The sequence below is a fragment of the Stigmatopora nigra genome, chromosome 4 (assembly GCF_051989575.1).
Source record: "Stigmatopora nigra isolate UIUO_SnigA chromosome 4, RoL_Snig_1.1, whole genome shotgun sequence".
NCBI lineage: Eukaryota > Metazoa > Chordata > Actinopteri > Syngnathiformes > Syngnathidae > Stigmatopora > Stigmatopora nigra.
This window is the reverse complement of record NC_135511.1, coordinates 3,111,600-3,138,276: the sequence shown is the minus strand read 5'-3', so window position 1 is coordinate 3,138,276 and position 26,677 is coordinate 3,111,600. Positions and strand designations below refer to the sequence as shown.

The following is a 26,677-nucleotide window of genomic DNA, read 5'->3' as shown; positions in this document are numbered from 1 at the left end:
GCCCCATTTCTTACATAATATGTGTCTCGTTAATTTTCCTTTTTTATTTCATGTCGAGGTCGTGGCATATCACATTCTTTATGTGACTATCCTTTTTCCTGTACTCCCATGCTGCCTCAGCTACATCAAATCGGCCTTGAGAACCGGCAGCTGGACTCATTGTTGTTGTCTTGCTCTAGGACATTTCAAACCTTTGACAAATGCTGGCTTTAGCAATAGACTTCAGGTTACTGCGATTGATGGACCTCTCTATCGGCACGATCCCGCTCAGTATAGAACACTGAACCGTCAAGGCGGCCGAAATGTTCACATGAAGAATTAGAGTGCAACAGATAAGGGTGAAGTTGATCAAAAGCCATTATTCAAGGAAGCTAATCTAGGGTGTGAATGGAGTGGCTAAGAATGTGACAGCAACTTGATCAGGCTCCAGACGCGTATCCAGTTACTGTCGGTCTCTCCATGTGTGTGTTAAGGTTAGACACGTGAAAAGTCCTGTCACCACCCACTGATGTGTTCATTTCCCTGCAGCTGCAGCAGTCACTCACACATTGACAGACACACAAAGTCACACATGCTTGCTATTTGTGCAAGACCTTTGGGCTCACTCTTGCTCTTTGGGACAGAGGTGGCCTTCTGGTGCCTTCTAATGAAGGGTTTGTTTTATTTTTATATTCTGTGTTACCTCCACTTACAGATGCTTTCTACATACAAAATATTCACATTATCAAAAGGGCTGCAGCAGTGTGTGTGTATATACTTTTCAGTTTCAAGAAACATCCTCCACACACGTGCACTACTCAGTTTAACACACTCACAGCGTGCCTCATAAATAAATAAAATGTAAAATCAGACAGAAACAACAACAAAGGCACGGACTCTTAGCACATTGCCAATCCTCAGTAAAGTCATGCCTGTTGAACTGCTGAACTCTCTGGCTGATTCCTAGAGCTTTTCTACCACCAGCTTTAAAAGGCTCTCAACAGGCGGCTGAGATTTTGTTTTGTTTCTCATGGATCTCAACGCCCGTAGATGAATGTGCATTGGGATTTTAGGATCACAGACAATAGAGCTGTCAGAACATCCACAAGAACCCTTTGACACACATTTAACTGTTTAAGTGCCATTGATGATGGTAAACATGTAGTGAAGATCCTCTGAGTACCTCATGATACATTCATTCGGTGTTAACCATGCCAATTCAAATGGATTTGATGTCTATTGGTGTTATTGGCGGTCAATGAGTTAAGAGGCTTAAATAAGAGGACCTTTGCAAGGGGACAGGCCATTTTGCATTTAAAGTTACCTGTAGTTAATCCATTCTGAGAGTACCAATTGTTATGGTTAAATAAACTCTGGTTTAAATGTGCGGTGTCTCTCCACACAATTTGAAGGTACAATCATGTGCAAGTGGATGGCGCAGAGGTTCTCTTGATGTTGGCCGCATTATGACACGGCTGTCACATATCAGACCAGCTGCTATTGTTAGCGTTTCTTTAAAGGGAGGAGGAGTTGGAAGAGTGCAAAAGTCACACAAACCAAATTCATTCATTTATCTTCTATACCGCCTATCCTCGAAAGTGTTGCGGGGGTTGATGGAGCCTAAACCAACTGTCTTTGGGCGAAAGGCAAGCTACACCGTAGGCAGGTTGTCAGTCAGTCACAGGGCACACAGAGAGACAAACAACCATCCGGACTACCAATCATATCGCAACCAGCAGGAATTGAGACCGCACCGAGTGAACCTCCACAAAATGAGAAGGCACAAACCAAGTTATGCACAATACCAAAGAAATGAAACATTTATCATACGTAACAGAATCTAAAGGCCTATTCAAACCAGGAACATCCATAGTTCGTTTTCTTTGGCCCAGACCAAAATAAAATGTCTTTAACTCTTTTGGTCCAGTTCCTCTTAACATTGCAATTTTTACAAGGGACCCAGCATTTGACAACAAATCACATGTGCAAACATCATGCAACCATTGGGCAAAATGGTCTGGGCATGGTAAAATATTCAACTAAACAGCTGTGAGGTTTCTGTGTGCACTCATGTTCATATTGATATAGTTCTTCGAGCTATAAGCATTTGTAGAAATTTTGGCAAATTAGAGAGTATTGATGCAACATTGATTTTACTTTGGCATCTGCCCAAATATGTAGAAACCGTTCCATCTCCTCATCGCTTGATGTCGAAAGACATGTTAGCCGATTTACTACGAACCCAACAACAATTCCCATAATACATCCTTTCCCCGTGGCAATGGAGTTGAAGCGAATTGAAAGCTTTTGTCATTGTTCATACATACTTTGTATACAGTGGTACCTCGACACACGAGCACCCCGACATACAAGCATTTCGAGATTCGAGTAAAATTTAAAAAGTAAATAAGTAAATTATAAAAGTAATTATCTCTAGATACAAGAACAATTTAGAGATACGAGAAAGCCAGATGGCCAAGACATGAGAGGTTGTTTATCAATGTAGCACACTGTCTTTTTTGCCTCATCTCTTTCGTGTGTAACAGATATTTACCAGCACTAGGCGGAGCGTTGCATTTTTTTCTGTGGTTTTTTTTCGTGTTTTTTTTCCGTCACTCAGCGCGAATAGCGGAGCGATCGCTATGAGGTGTATATATTACTTCTCGTTGGCTGCACATAAGAACATCAGGAGCACTGGCTCTCTCCCTCGTATAATGTCTCTGGTCGTAACTCCCTCTTTTAATGTCTCTGTTCACAGCTCCCTCTTTGTAATGTCTCTGCGAGCACTGGGCGGTGCGTTGCATTTTTCAGTGTTTTTGTACCCCCCTTAGCCTGTTAGAACCCGTTGGCAGAGTGATCGCTAATTCAAGACTACCGTATTTTCACGACTATAAGGCGCACAGAAAAGTCTTACATTTTCTTACATTTTCTCCAAAATAGACAGGACGCCTATAATCCAGTGCGCTTTATATATGGACCAATACTTAAAATGTTAAAATATGAAAAAATAAAATAAATCAGTCGATAGGACAACTACGGCAAGCAGCGCCTGACTACTATTTTCCTGTATATATAGCTTTTTTGTCAGTACACACAATGAGTTGTGGCCTGGCGATTGGCATCAACACAGTTGAAAAGCATGGAAGACAGCCTTCGAATAGCTATGTTAGCTACTAGCTAGCTACTATTTGCGAATGGATTGTGGCCTGGCGATCAGCATCAACACAGTTGCCAAGCATGGAACACTGCCCTGGAATAGTTACGCTAGCTACTAGCTAGCTACTATTTGCGAATGGATTGCAAGTGGTCGTGCATTATCCGATTGTGAGGACATTTATGTGGATCATTTTTGGAATATTTTGAAGGGAATACAAACGCAAACAACCCTTGATATTGATTGAATGTCACTGTGAAGGCAGGGCAAACAGGGCCAACCCGGCCGGGAGAATTGTATAAACATGTAAAACTAAATTAGAATTAAGTTTAGTGTAAGGTTAAATTAAATTAATTGTTGAGTGTGTCTGCACTGTAATCCAAGTTCATTTAAATTTGTTTATGTTATGAAACGAGCGTGTTGCCGTGCAAAAAGCGCTCTTCGCCCCCTCTCTGTCTGTCTCTCTCCCCTCTCCATGAAATTCATATAATTTCAGTACCATTAGGGACATTTTAATAATATTAAACCACTAGATATGTGTTACGTTATTAATAGATGATGAATTAGAAGAAATAAAAAAAATCCAATCCAATATACTGTTTTTGGTGTTTTTTCAGGGGGTTGGAACTAATTAATTTGTTTTTAGTTAATTTTAATGGGAAACGTTCATTCGAGTTAAGAGAATATCAACATACGAGCTCAGTCCTGGAACGAATTAAGCTCGTATCTCGAGGTACCACTGTATTGCACTTCGTACAACAAGATGCATTCCAGGTACATCCCAGTCAAACAGTTATGGCATAAATACATACATTTACAATACAGCTAGGCTGCCTGTCGATTTCCCATTGATGGACCCTCGAAATCAGTGTGAAAATGAAACAGTAGTTTGAGAAGGGTGGAACAATGTGGCCTTTCACTCCCATTTGAAGGATGAGGAATGACAGGTAATTCAAAAGATAAAAATAAAAACAGTGCCCTATGACTGACCCGCGACTAGTTTAGAGTGCAGACTTTTGGCCGAAGACCGCTGGGTTAGGCTGCAGCAACCCCACAACCCTTTCGCGGGTGGGCAGTATGGAAGATGAATGAATGAATGAGAAATATTACAATAAAATCATTACATTGGAGAGCCCAAGTAGGGGTTGCACGAGGGGATCGTGACCGGACGTTTGGTCGCCGGTCTTTTGGGCACCGGTCTTTTGGGCGCCGGTCAAATGTACTTAGATATTAAACAGTACTTAGATATTAAACTCTCTCTTAGATATTAAACTCTCTCTCATGAATATAATTTTGAGAGCTGGTTTCAACAGTAAAATTTCTGTCACTATTTGACCGGCAACCAAAAGGCCGGCGACCAAAAGACCGGCGACCAAAAGACCGGCGACCAAAAGACCGGCGACCAAAAGACCGGCGACCAAACGTCCGAGCACCGAGGAGATCCGTCCAGATTAAGAAATTCGGAGAAACATGGTGCACAACACATCCATACCTCCTCACGCCTGTGGTGGCGGGTGGAGTAATGGATCAGCCTGTTATATGCAAATACATTTGTGATTTCATCGTTGATCGGAGGCACGTTGCATTCACTTACACACATAAGGCGAACCGCACCACTAGCTGCTTGGAACTGAACCAAGGCTTGTCAGGTCTTGGTCCAGCTGTTTAGGCTGCACCAGAAATTGATTGTTTGTATTTGTATTCACACCAGTCCAAAAAATGAATTTTTAGGTTAATTTCTTTTTAGCACACCCCCAAAAAACAAATTGCTTGATGAATCTTTAAGACTGTGTCATTGACAGTGATAGACGTCCAACACATTTGGCCAGCCTCTTCCAATTCAAATGGAGTGAACGTTTATCACCACCATTGCCAGTGAATGTGTTAAAAAGTGCATTTCATGTTTACTTGGGTGAGCTTTGGCAGTTGGTACATTTTCCATCATCTCAAATTTTTAAAACAATTCTGAGAGGCTCAGTGCGTTGCTCAGACATCCAAAATATAAAAAGGGAAAAAAGATAGTGGGTGGATGCAGAGGTCACTGTGGGTTTGAGTCTCATATCATCTCATCAACTCTGGCCGACTGCAGACGAAGCAATCCATTTGACCCTAGATCACATTATGACAGCAGACAGCAGGAGCAAATTGAACACGATCACAAAACACCTTTCACATTCTAAAGTACATGCAGAGCGTATGTGAACCTTTCAATCTTCCATTTGTGGATAAATTGGTCAAAAATCTGGTTCTAAGATTCTTCTAAATCTCAAGAATAAAAAGTCTTATTTAAACTAATGGCAAAAAATAGGTGTTATATATTTTCATCCAAATTAACATAAATAAGACAGCGGCTTTTATTCATTCATTCATTCTTCGTACAATATATCCTCATAAGGGTTGTGTGGGCTGCTAGAGAATATGCCAGCCAAATATAGACAGCAGGCGGGGTACATTCTGAATTGGCCGATCGCAGGTCATGAGGAGACCAATCACCTTGACTGACACTCATACCTAAGGAAAATTTAGTGGCCAAACATGCATGTTTTTGGGATGTGGTAGGAAACTAGAGTACCCAAATTAAACCCATGCAGGTACCAGGGGGAACATGCAGCTTCACACAGAATGGTAGGTACTCACTAGCAATTGAATCCTGAATTTCATCACTGCGAGGCTGGTACCCCGGCATTTAGTCGACAGACACTTCGTCGCCAGACGCTTCGTCCCCGGACACTTTGTCGAACGGACGCTTCGTCGAACGGACAGTTCGTCGACCGGACAGTTCGTTGACGGACAATTCGTCGCATAACCTTAGCCATTAACCTTAACTACTTTCGCCTAACCCTAATCCTAACCACTAACCTTAACCTCTATCCCCTAACACGCGACGATTTAAAGAAAAATAAAGTTTATATATAAGTAAGATGAAATGTCCTGTCACGGCGAGGCCGACCCTTTTTATCAGTAGAGTTGTGAAATATCAAATTTTCAGTGCTATTAATGGTGATAAAGGTCGTTTGAGCTCGGAGGTGTGAATAAACCGATGTCAATGGCAGCCAATGTGTTGGGCAAACAGATAAATTTAGTACAACGGTACCTTGATATTTGAATTTAATGCGTTCCGGGACTGAGCTTGTATATCGATTTACTCATACATTCTTATTTTTTTTAATTCATCATCTATTAACAGTTACACATAAATAGTGGTTATGATGTTTAATAATAATAAAATTAGATGGATTTCCAGGAGGGGAGAGAGAGGGACAGAGAGAGAGGGACAGAGAGAGGGAGAGAGAGTGAGAGAGTGAGAGAAGGAGGGCGAGAGAGAGAGAGAGAGAGAGAGAGAGAGAGAGAGAGAGAGAGACTTTTTGCAATGAAACGTATTGAAGGTTGCTTGCTTCTGTATTTCATTCAAAATATTCAGAAAATGATGCACATAAATATCCCCACAATAGGATAACGCACGACCACTTGCCAACGAGAAGTAGTATATACACCATTCGAACTGACGAACAGGGAAAAAAAACATGGAAGTAATGTAATGCAGGGTTATGGGTTTGCTTGTGCCTATCCTAGCCAACCAGTGGTAGCACACAGGGAAGACCCTGATTTGGTTGCCAGCCAATGCCAGGAATGAAACAAACAACCACTCACTCTTACAATTACACCGCCACTGAGTGGGAATAGAAACAGGACTGCCTATAACAAAGGCAGGCGGAAGAAGCACTGCCCTATAAGGTGACTAATTAGGGAGTGCATTCTGGATAGAGTATTTCTAATAAGATTGGTGTCAAAAACAGAAAAAAATCCACCTCTCAACAGGAAATGATTAAAAAAAGATCAGAAAACAGTCTTCTTCCGCCAAAATATACTTTTTTTTAGCTCACACATTCTGAAACGCTAATATGCCAGATAACTTAGAAATATGTCTCATCTTGTTTTCTTAATTGCTTTATCCTCACATCCTAGTTGACTTAGGGCCAGTGGCGGAGGACACCCTGAATTAGTGGCCAGCCAATCGCAGGCCACAAGGAGACAAACAACCATTCATGCTCACACACACCTAGGGGCAATTTTGAGTGTCCAATCAACCTACCATGCATGTCTTTGGAACATGGGAGGAAACCAGAGTAGACGGAGAAAACCCACACAGGCCGGGGAGAACACGGACACTCCACAATGCTAGACCGACATTGGATTTGAACCCAGGTCCCCCACTGTGAGGCCAGCGTGCTAACCACTCATCCACTGGGCCACCCCGTTATAAATAAAACAAAGAAAAAGGTTTGAGTAAGCAGCGGAGCTAAACTTCAAGGTGTTCCAAAAATGACATATTTTAGCAAAGTTAGCCAACATTTTATCAACCCATTTCTCTCGCACCATGATTCTTTGAAAATAGCCTTAATGAGCATAAACCTGCTAACTGAACTGAGGCCAATCTGCGTTTTAAGGAAAAAAGTATCTCACGTGTATTTCTATTACTTATTATAAAAAATATATATATTTTCTTAAATTCAAACAAATTGGAGTCTCAACTAAAAACAAGACACGGACCATTTGACATTTTATCATTTCACTATTGCTTTTGCTTTATCGCAAGATTCTTTCAGGAAGTAAATGTCTTTAACACAAACACACAAGAAATGTTTGTCTCTACAGATAAACACAAACACAATTCTAGTTTTTATTTTAATCATTATTTTACCAACAGAAAAAAAAGTCCTGCTCTGGAGTTACAGAACAAGTTTTGCCATCAACTCAAATTGGCTCTCCTGGGATACCAAAGTCTGATATTAGACTTCTTTTATTTGCATTGGTGATGTGTTGTCATGCCGCGACTTTCAAGCCAGTGTCACTCCAAGAGGAAATTTTGCCTCTTCCGTTGATTTTTGGGGGGTTGTTGTTGCCGTGGTAATCCGGTCAAAACAAGTAAAACAACTTCTCTATATCCAATAATTGTCTACAAATATATTTCTCATATTTTGGAGGTCTACATACTAATTACATGAAACTGCAAAAATTAGAAGAACAAGAGTAGGATACATTGACATATTTACCTGTATTGTAAATGTATGTACAGTGTTCCCCCGCTACTTCGCGGTTCAGCTATCGCGGACTCAGAGCTTCGCAGATTTTTTTGGGAAAAAAAATACAAATATTACATTGAAACAACATTTTTTTTTTTGTTGTAACATGAATTTCACTCCCTCTACCCGTATTCTATATGGTGTACTGTATACAGGGGGGTAAAAAAATGGAATTAAATTCAAATTAAGCATTTTTGAAGGGGAATCCCCACTTCGCGGAAATGCACTTATCGCGGGTGGTCCCGGTCCCCATTAACCCCGATAAGCGAGGGAACACTGTACAGTCATATCTCTACTTACCGGATTAATTGGTTCGAGAACTTTTCTAAGTAGAGCAGTACTTTATATGTATTATCTCTAATTCGGTCCTGACAAAACTACTAACTAAACCCTTTAAGATTGACTGTCCCAATTTTGTAGGAAATAAGTGAAGACACACAACAATGAGAGAAAACGATCAAAAAATTACTTAATAAGCCATTAAATTTAATAATAAACCTGCAAAATCTATTTGTGTTGAAGGTGCACACGTTTCAGGAGGCTAACGTTAGCCAAACAAAGAGTACATGAACACACGCACACACATCTGATAAACATTAAATAAATAATTCAAAACATTATTATATTGAACTTTTAATCCTTTTCATTAGCGATTTATGATTTCTGTTGCATCTAATTTTTCAGCCATTTTGCTTTTAAAAGTAAATACATTCTTCAATGCTGAGTCCAAGTAGCAAGCAGAAGACAGGGTAGTTGCTTCACCTTTTGTGAGTTTCAGTTTAGAGAATTTACTTATAAGGGACTGCTCTAATTACAAAGTTTTCAACTCACAAAAAAGTTCTAAAACTAATTTTGTAGGTGGAGATACGACTGTCCGTTTACAATACAGATACCTACACCAATGTATCCTACTCTTGTTCTTATATATATATATATATATATATATATATATATATATATATATATATATATATATATATATATATATATATATATATATATATATATATATATATATATATATATATATATATATATATATATATATATATATATATATATATATATATATATATATATATATATATATATATATATATATATATATATATATATATATATACATACATAGTACACTGGAAACACAGATAAAAAAGGCCATGCAGAGAGTGATTAACACTGCCCAGAAGATCATTGGCTGCTTTCTGCCCTCACTGGAAGACAGCCCTCGTTAGTTAGGAAAGCCGGGAACATTGTCGGGGACCCACACCACCCTGGTCACAACCTGTTCCAGCTACTGTCCTCTGACAGACGCTACAGGTCTCAAAAGGACGGGCAAATAGGCTTAATGACTGTTTTTTCCCATCGCCATCAGGACTCTGAACTTCCGGGAGCACGACACACAATCCCTTGTGTGTAATAACTTTGGGGTGAGGTAACATGAAAGACGTTGGGCGGTGATCTGCCTCTTACTGGCAGACTGAAGTAAGTGAGGAGACAGTGAGAGGTAAGTGATCCGTTTTTTTTCTTTGTTGGCACCTGCGAGGTAAATATTTTCTGCAGTTGCCGGGATTTGGTTGCGCTCGGGGGGTAATGCGATGTATCCATCACGGCAGAATGCCAACGAGTCGGAAATTATCACTTATTTGGGCCTAGTGTCGGGAAAGCGCACCTTGTGGAGAAGCACTACAAATTTCGTCATACACAGCTGGGTATGTTGACAAATAGGCTTTTGTCGAGTCATACAACATACATATATGGTATTTCTTGTGGTAGTAAACAAAGAAGAAGGAAAAGTATGATAAAAATATCCGTTGATGGCAATAGATGTCTAATTCATTTTGACTGGGATGGGGGACTCAACATCCTTTAATTCTATTCCTAAATCAGAGAAGATGGACTAGCCATCTCTCGCCGTCGTTGGCAGTCAAAGACATGAAAATAGTATCAATTCAATTAGCATAAAAATTGCACATACTTCTGCCGCCGGTATCCCCTCTGGTGGGCGACACTGGAGCAGCACCTCCTGCTCCAGAGACACCTCTTTCCCAAGGGGCTCCTGTTCAAACGATTTCTTCAGATCTGTGAAAAGAACAATAGTATTGTTAATTTGTATTTTACTTTTTAAATCAAGATCGAGATCCATGGTGAAATTTAACAAAACCTGTGAATCGAAATAGAACATCCTAAGACAGAGGTTTGCAAACCGTTCCTCGAGGGCCGATGTGGGTGCAGGTTTTTGTTCCAACTAATCCAGCACAAACACTTTGACCAATGAGATTTTTGCAAACAAGAAAACAAGAAGCACCTCACTGCAATCCACTGATGGCACTTTTAGGACCACAAATTTGTGAATGAAAAGGTGACCTCTTTATGGATTGGAATGAAAACCCACACCCACTGTGTGTGGAATTGGACCCTCACATATTTCTCCCGGGAAGACCGGGTAGGACTATGTATGATTACTTTTTTTCCTGAATAAAACACCAAAAACAGGATAGAAACATATTTTTATTTGTTCTAATTTACCACCTATTCATAAAGTAACTACTACTGGGTGGTTGTGATCTTCAATACTAAAATATGACATTACTCTGTAAGGACACATGGTAGTAGCTAACTGCAAAGTTTGCAGACAAGATAGAGAGAGAAAGGACAGGGGAGAGACTTGACTGATGGCAAAGTGCTCATAACATGCAGAAACTTTAAATTTAACTTAAATGAACTTAGACTACTATATACACACACAATTAAGTTTTAATCATACGTTACACTAAATTTAAACCTTCTTATGCAATAACCGGGACAAATATTTTAATGTATTCCACCATAGCGTTTGAGTCGGAACTTGCTGTTTCTGCATGCCTCAGAACCGAGTGTATCCCTGTATGTTTTTCAAAATGATCGAAACAGCCACGACTCGCTTTGAAGGGTTCCGCTGGTGTTTTTTTCAGATGCCTGCTTGCTTTCAAGTCCATGTAGATTCCGCTGGCTTTTTTGCAGATTGTCAACTCGGCCACACTATCTCCAGTAATATAATGTAACATGTACGGTGCTCGTAGATATCTTTACGCAAAAAAGATGCAGCGAGAAAGACACAGTGATGCTGGAGTTTTCCGCATAATTGGCCACCCAGACAGCTCGGTCGGGAACTATCTCGTTTGCTCGTATCTCAAGGCGAAAATTTGGTCAGAATTGTCCTCGTATCTCATATTTATCAGATGTTGGGACACGGGTATGTTTTACTGTCTATGCTAGTTCTGCCCTAAGAATGCATTGTGATAATGGATGGTAGGCTTGTCAAAAATATACATATACATTTTAATGAAGCTAGAAGGTTAATAGTACAAAGAGAGAGAATGTTCCAGCCTTTAGATTAAAAATTCTTGCATCATTTGTAGGGACTACTACTATTTCAAGGCATTGTAATGGCGGCAAATGGCATTGGCTGTCTTCACACCCACGGAAGTGCTAATCACATTCTCACAAATCCGAATATGCCAAATGTATGAAAACTCTAGGCTTCAATAAGTTACTAGTTACTACTGTACTAGAGCTACTGACTATAATTAATGCAAAACACTGAGAGTTCTTTAGCAAATAGTTGGCCATTTAGCGCAGATGGAAACTCATAGGTGACACTATATAATATATTGTGTTCCTACTCTGGCCCCATCTCAGTACTTTATTCACGCATGCATCCCCGAGGATACGATGTTAAAGCTATTAGCTGTTTCTGTAAGAGTCTGTAAAATAAAACGCGTAACTAGAGAATATTTTTGTGCGCGATGCTGCAGGACTATTCTACGGCTCGAATGATAAAATGCTCCTAAAAGGGGAACATATGGCAAAGATCAGGTAGAGTTATGTGGGAAAGTTTTGCAAAGCCCCATTTATTTCCAATAACAACAACATATAAAGTGTAATGTTTTAAAATCTATCCTATCTTACATTTTCGTCAAATTCCCATTATTAACACGTAATAGTTGTACTATGTTAATTTTGTCTTCCTGTTAGCTATTGTTTGACTGGTTTGTTTATAACAGACAATGGTGTATTTTCTTAGGTTTTAGTCACCTGACATGTTTCTGATTTTTCACTGCTTTCTTGAGTTTTTCCTCAATGTGAAGGTATGGTTTTATTATTGGGATAGGTATATTATGTTTATGGTTTGTTTACATATTGTAAATGATTGGGTTCTGGTGTTGAGGTATTGCTTAAATGCTCTTCTTACAGCTACTAGGGATGGGAGAGATAATGACAGTGGTGAAGAGCGGCCCTTTTGTTGTTTGGTTCAGGGTTGTGGCTTCATTTGAAAGGCTTAATGAATTATTTTCTGACTTTTTTTCTCTCATTTTTGGGTGTTTCTGTCATATTTCCTACAAAAATGAGAAACTTTGACATTATTAGGGCTTGGTTGTTTTCGAGGACTGAGAATTGTGGAACGAATTAGTGGTGGAGCACATCTGATCGATGATGAATTGTGTGCCTTTGACGCTCGTTCATCACAGATTTGCTTCTTGACTTTTTTCCGAGTGTGGGTAACATAATGTTAAGATGTTAAGTTGTGTTTACGTGTGTGTGTATGTATGTGTACTCAGTTGTCACTTGCAGTTCCACCCCATTGGATAATGTCTTTGCATTTCTTATTAATTTAACGGAATAGTAAATGATTTTCTTATCTTTTTTGCATACATTCATCCAATATTCGTAAATTGTCATCATTTTTTAAAGGGTTATGTTGCAATGTTACTTTACTTACTCATTGGGAGCCATGCTCAAAATTTAAAATAAATCCATGCATGTTTTGGCCATTTCAACACTTTTAAAGTACACATATCTAAATTATTTTAATAACAATATTATGCTGTGGCTAATCAATGGGTTTTAATGAATGTACATGCACAAGGGAGACTAACAAAAATAAAAATATAATGAATAAAGCAGGGTTCAAATAAGTGTTAGCATCAGTGATTTGCCAACGCGAGCCTCCCATTGGTGGAGCACTCGAAGTTGTGGTGGTGCCAGAGTGATGTGCCAACGCGAGGCTCCCATTGGTCAATGCAGCAGTGCTTGAACTCGTGTCACGAAGACAGTTATGTACCAATGCACGTCTCCTATTAGTGCCTTTAGTACTCAGCTCTGTCACCAGTGCGTTCCACATTTTAGCTTGCAGGTTAGCAGAGAGGCATATGCACCCATCAAAAGAGAAAAATCTAAATGGCTTATGAGCCATTGGTCCCGACATCTGGTTTAGGGGTAGTATTAAATATCATGGAACGAAGTATTCAAATTCAATTTAGAATATCTCTCTATTTATGAAAAATACAAGTAACAAAACCACTTCTATAATAAATGAAATGTCATTAAATGCTGACCACAAGTTATAGTCTCACGGGTCGTAATTGGCCCCATGGCCCCACATTTGAGACCCCTGTCCCATATAATTGTAATAAAACAATTTAACAAAAACTAAATCATAGTTTGTGCAGTAAAGGTTTATTCAATGCATGGTTAAAATAATTCTGAGTTGTTCCCAAACCTTATCACAATTATCTATTTTATATATTCTATATTCTCTCAAGCCCTGTGTATATTTTCTCAAGACTCAACTGTATTCGATGAACATATTTGACCCGGAAAAAGTTCCCCAGTCATTTTATTCATCAACAAGGTCATTGAAGGTGTATATGAATATTTGTGAGTGCAAGTGTCATCCTTGAGTCCTTTTGCACAAACACAGATTCAACGGCAAACACAAATAAACACAAGCACACAAACAGTTGTAGAAGGTTGCAGTCATGTTGAGGCAATGCGTTGAATTGGCAGGGGGAGATTGGAAAAAGTCATGACAGCAGCTGTGTGCTGGAATTGAATGCGGAATTGGCAGCGATAACATGGTGGGATCTTGTGCCCTTCTCACATACAAAATGTATAGAATATTACAAAATGCTCTCTATTGACAGCTAGAGAGTGTACAGTTAGGCTTAATATGTATATGAAATATTTTCGGAATGGCTACAGAAAGCACAAAATATCTACTAGAATGTATAAATTCACAGTTCATTTTACAACATTTGTTTTGTCATTTAAAAAAAAAAATGGTGGAGTTGTGTCATGTTTAAAAGAAGTCCAACACAGACCAGGACTATCGCAATCTTTACAGAAGAATCAATCCTCTAGGACTCGGTTGATGGCCCAAATGGAGCACGATAATGTGTGGGTAATTGCCCAGAGAATTAAACCCTTCTAGCACGGGCAACTCCCCACGCAACACATGTGGAAGCCAAAACGAAGACAATAGCCACAGTGGGGCACTTGACTGACAAATAAAAAAACAAAAGAAATTATACGGAAGGGATGACAAAATAAATCTGTGATTTATTTCCTGGTCCTAATTAGTCAGAGTCGATTTCCTTGAAGATGAAATTAAAGGAGCTTAGCACTGACACACTCAGGAGAGGGTGAATGCACACCGGCACGTTGGAACTAAGCTTGCTAAGGCTAAGCTCTGCGATAAAGCATGGCTTCAAGTCAGTGGAAAAGGCACAAATTATAAAAAAACATATTCAGCGGTGAGATTAACTCATTAGCTGCCTATGACTGTGAAAGATGTCCAAATAGTTACGCATGGGGAGGGCTATCAACTACGTATGTAGTTTTCAAAGGGGTTGGCTGGTGTAAGAATGAAACAAAACAAAATCATCAACAAAATGTGTGGGTCCTTCTAAACATGTTTTACAGTCAGTAATTCCAATATGTGCCACGCTGAAGTTGCACTTTCATGTTGTGCAAGAGAAAAATGTCGGTCTTTTTGGAGACGATTGCCACCCTGAAGTCGCAGAAGAAGAATCATTCATCAGAACTTATAATTCAGATGGTTCACAATGCACAATGTTACAATTCTTCCGATTTACAGTGCAGTTGATCCAAGATGGCGGACGGTGTGGCAATGGTGGGAATTTTGAGGCTTTAAAATTGGTAATTTGGTATTTTTTTACAGAAGTGGTTGCTTCAAAAAAAAAGTGAGAATTTTCGGGTAATTTCTGAAGTTTTGGGAGGTCGTCCGGGGTCCCAGAGTTTGCGATGCATTTCCGGAGAAATTCCTGAAATTCCGGGGTAGTTGGCAGCCCTGGTTATATTTATACAATTTTGATGGATCTCACAGGCCTGATTTGTCCCAAGCCACCCAGATTTGGTGGCTGAATTCAGGAATGTCTCATTTCACGATGCAATGGAGAGTTTTCTTTTCCGCCAAGTCTCACTTTGCACTTGCTCGGGGACGACTCCTAGTGATTTGGCAAAAGGGCACAGCCATCGGCACCGACTCCTTTTTTGCATAATTGCTCTGAAATGTGCTTATACGGAGGATGCATGCAGGCCGTCTGCCCATCGCAATGCATAATAACAGTCTCAGTTAAACCCCATGGAAAAAACGCAGGAGAAGAAGCAGTTAAGGACGGAGAGGGAGGAGGTATTTTGGGGGCGTGGTCATTTGATGTTTATACTAGTCTACCCTATGCGCTTGTCAAGCCTATATTGCTTCTAATAGTTGTTTTGAGGGGGTTTCTTGGCAAATTTATGGAGCTGCATGATGTTATCTTAGTGTGGGATTGAAGTGGGGTCAGTTGGTTGATGTGGCACAGCTGTCCCCCATCCACATGTGCATTCCCCTTGGGTGAAGCATTTGCTTTAGGGATTTTCATCAAATCACTCAAAATACTCAAAGGATAATAAATTAAAACGCACATTATATTGCATTGACATTAACAATGTCAAACATCCAATTCAGTTAAAATTTGTTCATTTGCTGCCACGCTCCAACTTCAAATGGATGGGACGTCTACCAGTTTCAAATCATATCAAAAGGATGATAATTGTCACAAAATCGGACATCTATCACTGTCAGTGGCAGCCGATGGGTTAATCTCCAGATGAAAAGCAAACATCCCTGCCTTTGGCATTTTTTAAGTGTACAGCATACAATTACAGTAGCATGTTTGTCACTTCTGTTTTTCTTTCCACGCTACACTCCATATTAAACTCACATTACTCATTTTGACAGTAATATGATGATTATTATTATATACTGGGTAAATGTTAGGAGCAGAATGGCGAGTCGGCGGATTAAACGCTTGTCGGCACACGCAGCGAAAAATGACTCCCACAAGTCGTTAGAGACGTTCTCGGCCGTTTACGACGTCTGCTAGGTTTTGTCAAACTATTGGTGGGTTTATGATCCCAAAACAGAAGGTCAACCAGACTTTTCCAACCACAGTCAAGTTGGCAGCAAATAAACAAATGTGTGTATGAAACAGGACTCAGTAGATGTACAAAATGAGGACTCGAAGATTTAGGCCTAAAAAATCTACCATCAAGTATGTCATTTTAGTCATTGGCTCCAGAGACAGTCATTTTGTAATAGGAGAATCAAGTGGATGATTGTAGTTTGAAGATCAATTTTACGTTTTCAGTGTGTACCAAGGTTGCTGCATTGGCCTCCCATATCTGGGATCGAGGACACAATGTGTGGAGTTTGCAGGATCTCCACGTGCTTGCATGGACTTTTTGGTTGAGCACTCTAAATTGCACCTCGGTATGAGTGTGAGCGTGATTTGTAATCAATTTCTTTGAGCCCTGTGATTGGTATTGGTTGGCCACCGATTCGGTGTCCCCTCCCTGGTGCTCATAGTTGGCTGAGATGCAACCCTTGTGAGGATAAGCAATCCAGAAACTGAATGAATTAATAATTTGTTCATTCTAGTTCTTAGTTTGGATGATTTGCTAGTTTGTATTGTTTTCATGATTTTTGAAATTGTTAGTGTATCTCATCTTATCTAATTTTCTGAACTGCTTTATCCTCGTTAGGGTCGTGAGGGGTGCTGGAGCCTATCCCAGCTGACTTCGGGCCAGAGGGGGACACCCTAAATCGGTGGCCAGCCAATCGCAGGGCAAAAGGAGACAAACAACCCTATACACTCACACCCGTATCTAGGGGAAATTTAGAGTGTCCAATAAGCCTGCCATGCATGTTTTTGGAATGTAGGAGGAAACCGTAGTACCCGGAGGAAACCCTCGCCGGCCCGGGGAGAACATGCAAACTCCACACAGGTGGACCGACCTGGATTTGAACCCACGAGCCCAGAGCTGTGAGGCCGACGCGCTGTGAGTTCTCCTATATAAAAATATTATAGAGGCCTGTAATTCTCAACATGGGTAAACAGAAAATATTGTTTAATATTGTTTGATTTTTAAAGAATGTATTTCTAAATTAGAGTGGAAAATAAGTATTTGGTCACCTACAAACAAGCAAGATTTCTGCCTGTCAAAGAGGTCTAACTTCTTCTAACGAGGTCTCCACTCGTTACCTCTATTGATAGCATCTGTTTAACTCATTATCGACATAAAAGACACCTGTCAACAACCTCCGTTTCTCACACTCCAAACTTCACTATGGCCAAGGCCAAAGAGCTTTCGCAGGACACCAGAGACAACATTGTAGACCTGCACCAGGCTGGGAAGACTGAATCTGCAATAGGTAAATCGCTTGGTGTAAAGAAATCAACTGTGGGACAAATTATTAGAAAACGGAAGATAATCAAGACCACTGATAATCTCTCTAGATCTGGGGCTTTATGCAGGATCTCACTCTGTGGCGTCAAAATGATAACAAGAACGGTGAGCAAAAAACCCAGAACCACATGGGGGGACCCAGTGAATGAACTACAGAGAGCTGAAACCACAGTAACAAATTCTATCTGTAACACAATGCGCCGCTAGGGACTCAAATCCTGCACTTCCAGACGTGTCCCTCTGCTGAAGCCAGTAAACATCCAGGTCCGTCTACGGTTCACTAGATAGGATTTGGATTATCCAGAAGAGGAATGGGAGAATGTGTAATGGTCAGATGAAACCAAAATAGAACTTTTTCGGTAGAAACACAGGTTCTCGTGTTTGGAGGAGAAAGAATACTGAATTGCATCCAAAGCACCATACCCATTGTGAAGCATGGGGGTGGAAATATCATGCTTTGTGCCTTTTTTACTGAAAATGGATGACTTATTTGTATAAAGGAAATAATGGATGGGGCCATGTATCATGATTTAGTGTGAAAATCTCCTTCCTTCAGCATGGACAATGAAGATGAGATGTGGATGCGTATTTCAGCATGACAATAATCCCAAACACAGCCAGAGCAACAAAGGAGCTTCGTAAGAAGCATTTCAAGATCCTGGAGTGGCCTAGCCAGTCTCCTGATCTCAACCCCATAGAAAATCTGTGGAGGGAGTTGAAAGTCTGTGTTGCCCAACGACAGTCCCAAAATATCACTGCTCTAGAGGAGTTCTGCATGGAGGAATGGGCCAAAATACCAGCAACAGTGTGTCAAAAGTTTGTGAAGAGTTACACAATACGTGTGGCCTCCGTTATTGTCAAAAAAGGGTAGGGTATTGAAATGAACTTTTGGTATTGTCCAAATAGTTATTTTCCACCATGACTTGCAAATAAAATATTTAAAAATCAATGTCATTTTCAGTTTTTTTGTCCACATTCTGTTTCTCACGGTTGAGGTTTACCCATGTTGACATTAAAGGCCTCTCTAATCTTTTCAAGTAGGATAAATTGCACAATTGGTGGTTGACTAAATACTTATTTGCTCCACTGGGTATATATATGCCGTCAGGGTCTTCAAGGCCTTCTCTGCTAGCCTACGAAATATCGGAATCATATATTATTTTTTGTCCATCAATACTTATTAAATAATTCCAAATTGTCTACTAGCTTCCATTCATTGATTTCCCCCTGGTTGCACTGCTTCCAGATGTGTTTTCATATTGAATCGTGTAACCAATCACATTTAAGCCATTGTTACCAGGGTCAGAAATCTGCCTCAAGGCCTTTACAATCAGTTCTGCAGGCTCTGCTGCATTAAACATGTGTCAATAAGACTGATGCTTTAACCAATCAGAATTCGATTTGGTGACACCAAGGCCTTCTCGCACGCGTAGGGATACAGCGTTGCCTTCTCACAGCTGTAGGGAAATATCATCGCGTTAACCAACTATGATTGGCTAGTAATAGAGTAGGCAGACCAAAGCCAAAGTGAGCCAGCCAGATATTGCAAACTCTGCCCACAATGGCAGATGGAGTAAAACAAATGGCTCACAAAGCCATTTTCCAGACGGACTTTCCTTGAAAAAATTGACCTCATTAAGAAAGGGCGGTCACCTCCGAAGCTTGCAAGCCTGTTACAGCCGGAAAAAGGGTGTGTCCGCCACTGATAGGTTCGATAATAATTACCCTTCTTTGTAATTATCAATAACTGCAGGCAGACATCTTATTCAATTATTGACATTTAATTAAATAGATTGGATCACAGATAAGAACCTTAAGGGAGGATGTCTTCAAAAGTATCCTCCCGAACAGTATTTCACGTAGGGCTTTAAGGCATTTGGATAAAAACAATCACTCCTTCATTTGACCTAACAATCATATAACAATTACATAAAGAAGCCCGAAGTGTGTCACGACTGTCATGGAAGTCGCAAATATCCCGAGTCCTTGCCCGATACTGGGTGAGATGTAGCATAAACAACCCTTGGATAAGAAGTCATGAGTGGACCAGGTGGCTGTCTCTGACCTCGAGCCGAACAATAGAAAGAATGATTTAATGATTTATATTATAGTCATCCAAACCCGCCTTACAACATGTGTTTCCCATATTTTACTTTTTTGTAGTGAGTTCGTGTGCCTCACACAGTTAACATTTTAGTTTTTAATCCTTTGATTGTATTTCCTAGGCGTATCTTAATTTTACTGCAGAAACCACAGAAACACCATACAACGTTTACAATATATTCTTGCCTACCCTTGAGACACAGGACAATTTCCAGCAAAGTGCCCCAAAAATGTACCTGCCATTGAATAGTATAAACACAGGGATTTCATCGTCGTCACCCAGGAAGCGAGTCACACTACCCAGAATGGACCCACGCAGCCCCAAGGACAACGTGCAAACTTCACAGAGGTGGACCGACCTGGATTTGATCCCAGGACCTCTGAGCTGTGATGCCAATTTGCTAATTACTCAAGCCGCCAGGCCGCCTGGTTTGGAAAATGAATGAAAACAAACAAACAAACATCACTGGTTTGTTTTTGTCGGGTGTATAAGTTATATCGGCTTTTAAGAATCTCAACATAAATTGGAAGTAATGCAATATGATGCCTGTCCAGCTACATTAACTGTGTCTTTGTCATTTTCTGGACGACTTCATCCAGACAGGGTTTTGCTTTATGCCTGCAAAAGAGGAGACGCTTGTGAACACTGTGAATATATATATATATACATATATTATTTTTATAGAGTGACAGGCCCAGTTGATATGTGGTTGCGGTGTTGACGCGCCGCTCTTCCATCAAGACACTGAGCATTTTCCCAGATGTGGTGAGCCGCTTCGGCGCACTCCCTGCATCTTACGGTGCTGATAAAATACAGTAAGTGTGCGTGTGAATGCTTTATGAATAGTATTTGTTGAAACAAATGGTATGATCTTAATGGCTTCTCACTATTCAAAATAAATAAATGTGATTGTAATTTTTACAAGTGTGTTAGACAAAGGACTATTGGAGTTGAGTTATTGCTGTAAATTAGTGGCTTTCTAAGCATGAAATTGAGAGTTTGATTAACGGCTTCACGTCTGACAAACATACAAACAACCTTTGACTAGTAGACATCGACTTCATTGTAACTGGGATGCCTAGCATTTAATGATCATGTGTTTAAGCTTATGGAGCTTTTGCAAAAATTCAAAAAGACCCCCTTATTCATTATGAAAATGTTAAAACTGTTTTGGGAGTTGGAAGTTTGCTCATGCACTTCGATTGATGCTCTTTTGTCACGTGAAGGGCCGTCCCGGACAGTCAATCCCATCTAAACTCTTCAGATTGAGAGTGTAATTTGAGTCAAAGTCAAAATGTCAAAGTTATGTGTAATCAATAGAAAAACAGCTGATTTTCAAAGCAACTGTTTTGTTTCCACTGTCCATGGCTGCAATTGTGTTAAAGCTCATAAGCTAATGTGGCTTGGCAGTGAAGACCCTGTTTAAATGTCATTGATGGCCATTGATATCAAATCTTTCTCAGACCCCTAAAAATCAACAAGAAGTGACCCAAAATTATCAGGAGGTTACAAAAAACCAACAGAGTCACTTCCAAATAAAGCAAAATCAAAAGGCCCAACTTCAAATTCCAGCATTTAAGCATTCCCGTGCAACTTCTCCAGATATTGCATTTTCTAGTAAGCGTATAATGCCGATTACACCAATGTCCACCAATAAATATGAGCTTATTTTTATATCTCATGGAATAGGGGAAGTACTAAATGAAGTAGATGGTCTACACGTACACAAATCTACATGTGCTGCGTCAAACGTACTCACAACCACCGGGTCAAGTGTTTCTCCTTGGACGGATTAGCGCTGTCTCAAGGTCACGCACACATATGCCCGTAAAAACACAAGGGGCAAAATCCGAATGATGGCAATTTGTTCTGCCACTTTTCTCTGAGACATGTGCGTGAATAGTAATCAGCGATCCAGACACCCTTAATGTTTGTTAGCACCAAATGTCTTGTTCTGTTTATAACACCAATGAGTCACATTCAGAACTGTGCATACAGATACTGGGTTTGTAAACTCAAACTCTATTTTCACAACAGAGAAAGTAAGAAGAAAATCACATCCTTGATGAGCCAACTAGAACTAGAATTTCTGGGCATTTTCTGGTCCCTTTTGTCAGGGCTCAGACTAGACTGGTTGCCGCTAGCGCCTGTCATCCTATTACAAGTCCAGCACCTAATGACTTGAGTGATGACTGGTGCGAGTCATTAGCTAGCAAGGAGTATTTAAGGCCACTAGGAACATGACCATGCTGCTGGATCGTCTCAATAGTTTACTGTTAGTTACCGTGTCACATTTTTCCTTGCATGTCTTATTGATATACGACCTCTTGTTTACTCCAGGATTCCGACCACGCTCTGCCCCATTACCACGGATAACGGACTACGCAGTACGACCACGGATCATGGACCAAAGACTACGACTTCGCCTCCTACCCTCCACACGGACTCCACGGCAACTGACCTTCCTGCTATGGCTAACGACCCACCACTGCTATCCCCTCGTGTGCACGCCCGACTCATGGAAGCTCCTAACAAAGATTTGAAAGAACCTGACTCGGACCCTCGCCTGCTCTGGGGTCCTCTATCCCCGATCATAACACCTTTGATGAATTTTTACCATTCACGAGTTTAGACGTTCAAATAATTTGCATTGAGAGGACGAATGTACAGATGTTGATTTACGCCTCCCAATACCATCAATGGCACTAAACATATTCATTTAATGCTGGTGAATTGCATAGAAATGGATGAGAGGGTGTTGTTTTTTTGGGTTGTTTTCCTCAAAACAATAAGTGGATCACTTATTGTTACTTTGGTAACCTTTTTGGGTCACTTTCTGTGTTTGATTTGAGGGCATTTATATGTAGTTCACCACTTATTGATATCAGGTTATTTCACGATGATTTAGTGGCATTTTCAGGTTACTATGAGTTAACCATCAGGTTACTTCAAGTTCCTTTTGGAGTATTTTCAGTTTTCAGTTTTTGTTGATTTTGGGGCATTTCTATCTCTATTCTGGATCAATTACCCGAGGTCACTTGCTGTTAATTCCCTAGGATCAATAGAGCCAACTTGTGTTGCTGATGCCCATTACTATATGACTTGCAGTTAATATTTACTCCATGTTAATTTTGGAACATTTTTTGTCACTTCTCATTGATTTGAAACAATTTCAGGCTACTTTCTAAAAAAAATAATGAATAAAAACTGGAATAAACAGTGGTTATGACTTCGAATGGCACTCTAAAGTCCACACATAAGACACTAGGAGTACATTCACCAGGTGTTTTTTCATTCTTTGCCTTTACACAAATGAGAACTCCAAAATATATGGTAGTCAGTCGTTAAACCCCACAGAGTCATCATCATGAAAATGAATTAAGTACATTTCCTAGTGAACAGAGGTAATAAAACCACACAAGTAAGTGTATAAATACAGTGCTTAGAAGAGCAGATTTCTAGTTAATATTTAAAAAGACGGGCCGGATGTGAGTCATTTCTTCCTGTTGAGCCGATGCAGGAATGCAACTTGGTATTACTTAATCGGTGAAGGACAACCAATAAAATCAAAACAGAATGCGATGTACAGGTTATTGGTTATTTCAACTCTGACTCACTGCATGAGAAGTCCTCGCTCGTCTTACACGGATGATTGGAGCTGAGGTGATGATGCCCAAGAGACGGCTGACATGGGCCCAGTTTGAAGAGAAGCAATTGCTCATGTTATATGGGGCCTATATATGGCATCTTGGTGTACTCCGGTGGAGAGGTTACAAATAATATCCCTTATTGGTTGTGTATTTACCAGTAGGGTAGAAACACTTAAGGGTATATATTCATCATTTACATTTGGGGAAACTTCATAATGTAGTTTTACATTCTGTGAGCATGAAATGTTGGATATGATATATTATTGATGAGCATTGACATCAGATCTATTTTCACTAGGAGGTTCAGACAGCGATCATTAAACAATACAGTGGCACCTCTACTTAGCTTTTATATTTCCTAGTTACGAAACATTTCACGTGTAAATTACTGTTCCAATATCCGAAAACAAGATCCAAGTCATGAAATCTCCAAAAACGTCAATAATCATTTCCTGAATCCGTTATTTTATTTTGAAATTGTCCTGGTAGCATTGCACCCTGCTTGACAATATCCCTACACTCCGCTGGCCTCTCATTGGCAAATCTCCATTTATTTTTCCTTTCTAGGGGGGGTTAATGAAACTTTGTTCTTTAGATAAAATGACCGAGGCAAATGAAAATATTATCCATCCATAATTGATATTGCATGGCAACATGGCCATAAGCCATCTACCATCGCTTCTGAAGAAAGGAGCATGTAAAGCGACGACTCCTTGGCCTCTCTGTACTGAACGACGGGCTAAATATATTCTGACTTCTTTGCATAGAGGAGGAAAAAACTGAAGGACATATGGTCGCTTATTTCTGAAAAAGCAGCTATTTAATTCTAAGTTGTTTGCATCCATTCATCTTTCATAATGCATATCCTGGCAAGGGTTGCTGGAGCCTATGCCAGTGGAGACAGAAGCAGACAACCCACAGTCAATCATACCACCACTAAGCGGGAATCGATCCCATGCTTGCACGCACGGAAGTCCGGCAAGTGAACCCTAACATCATCAGGTGTTGTTTTGAATTCATAATTTTAAGTTGTTTAAATTGGCATTTATGTGCATGCGTTCTCTGCCTGTTGTCTAATGTTATCTCCCTCCTTACACTTATGCACCGGCACAAAAAGAAAATGTTTTTGCATGGTTGTTATTAATAATTGTTTTTCTCTCGTTTTAGTGTTTCTCACAACATCCATAAAAAAATGGGGACACCATTTTTAAAGTTTTAAAGAGTAAACTCTAGACTCTACACACTAGGATTGCGTGGGGTGCTGGAGCCTATCCCAGCTGACTTAGAGCCAGCGGCAGAGGACACCCTGGATTGGGGGCCAGGCTATCGCAGGGCACGAGGAGACGGACAACTATTCACTCTCTCACTCATACCTAGAGGCAATTTAGAGTGTCCAATCAGCGTGGGAGGAAACCGCAGTACCTGGAGAAAGCCCATGCAGGCCCGGGGAGAACATGCAAACTCCACACAGGTTGATTTGACCCCAGGACCCAGGAGCTTGTGAGGCTGACGTGCTAACCACTGAAGCCGGCAGGCCGCCCTCGAATGAGAGAATTTACATGTAAAATACTGCAATAGTTACAAAAAATCCAAGTTAGAAAACAAGGTCCGGAACCAATTACTTATGTAAGTAACCACTGTAGATCCAAATTAAGTAAGTAATTAATTAACCCTTTGGGTACTTAGGACAGTGATACAATCCATTTTGATAGAATGGAGTAGACAGCAAAAAAAACATAAACTGAGGTCGTGAGAGCTAGAGTGGGCTAACTCCATATTTTTTTCATACCTTCATCATCCAAAGAATGCAGGGGGTGCCGAAGCCTACCCCAGCGAACTACACACACCATGTTTTACTCTTGTCACTGTCTGGTCTACATTAACCGGATTACTGGAATTACAAATTGACCTGCTAAGAGCAGAGAGAGATAATAAAATGTTCAGTAATTTTTAATTTATTGGCTGCAATTGATGGCAATAAAAGTGTAATCTATGTTAACTGGGGGAAATGGCACCCATCATTCCATTGCCAGTCAAAAGAGATTGCCCATTTATAGCATCAATACTGGTGAAAGAGTTAACAAGAATACCAATTTTGTATTGAGCCCTCTAATGGGTTTAGTGTCAACACACTGTCATCCTTGGAAAAATCTTATTTGAGTCAGAGCCCCTTTTGTATTAGTAGTTACCCCACTCCCAGGGGTCCAATTAACTTCACCGGCGGACCATGACACAATCTAGTGACAATAGAGTTGTGCTCCTATTCCAAGAGTAAAACTATACTTTTCAACTTAAGAGGGAACAGTGCAGTAGAGCCAACATGATTCATTTCTTATTTTTTTTTATTGCCAATAAAAAGGTGAGTATTATATTTAATTTTTATTTTCATGAATCTTTGCTGTACTTACAGGCAATCCGTACGTGTGCTTTGCGACTTTTGGTGGTTCCAGCAGAACTCCACGCCACACATTGACACCAATAATCTTCCGGGCCGAACAGTTCCTCCACCTGCTGCCGGGTTATTTCTATGCTGGCTTCTCTCACCACTAAACCTGCAAAAGCACAGAAAATGGCCCCTTACATTACAAAGTGTTTGTTTAATCACAGTTATCACAGTCGACATTGCTGTACAGAATGAATAATAAAGATGAAAGGCCAGATGGATGGATTTTTAGAACTGTTTAAAAATATATGTAGATAAGAAAAAAATGTACGGTAAAATGCAAGTAGATTCATGAACAATAGTAAAAGGCACTTTTTGTTTCCTGGCACCGTCAGCAGTGTTGATTCATGTTCAACCCACTTTTCATTTTGTGGATTCCTCTGTTATTCTTTGTAAACTATATCAGTCTTGTCTTGGGAGGGCCCACACCTGTCTATAGTTAGACCTACTACTTTATACAGTCATACCTTGAGATACGAGCTTAATGCATTCCGGGACCGAGCTCGTATGTCGATTTATCTCAAATCAATGATTTCCATTGAATAATCAGATTAATTTGATCCTACCCTCTGAAAAAACCCCACCAAAAACAGGATTTTACAATGGAAAAACATTTTTATTGGTTGTAATTCACCATGTACTAAAAGAGTAACAAAAAAAACTAGTGGTTTTGATGTTTAATACTAAAAT

The 26,677-nt window shown here is 40.1% G+C and overlaps 1 protein-coding gene across 2 annotated transcripts in view; it reads right to left on the bottom strand.

The window, feature by feature from the left end:
- Nucleotides 1–26,677, bottom strand: part of LOC144195607 (netrin receptor UNC5C-like) — a 207,426-nt gene that overhangs the window by 76,207 nt on the left and 104,542 nt on the right. For both annotated transcript variants that reach the window (XM_077715354.1, XM_077715355.1), the window contains exons 3-4: nt 25,953–26,096; nt 10,196–10,299 (exon numbers count right to left, since the gene is read on the bottom strand). In XM_077715354.1, the coding sequence (XP_077571480.1) occupies nt 10,196–10,299; nt 25,953–26,096 (248 nt within the window). The remainder of the gene's footprint in view (nt 1–10,195; nt 10,300–25,952; nt 26,097–26,677) is intronic.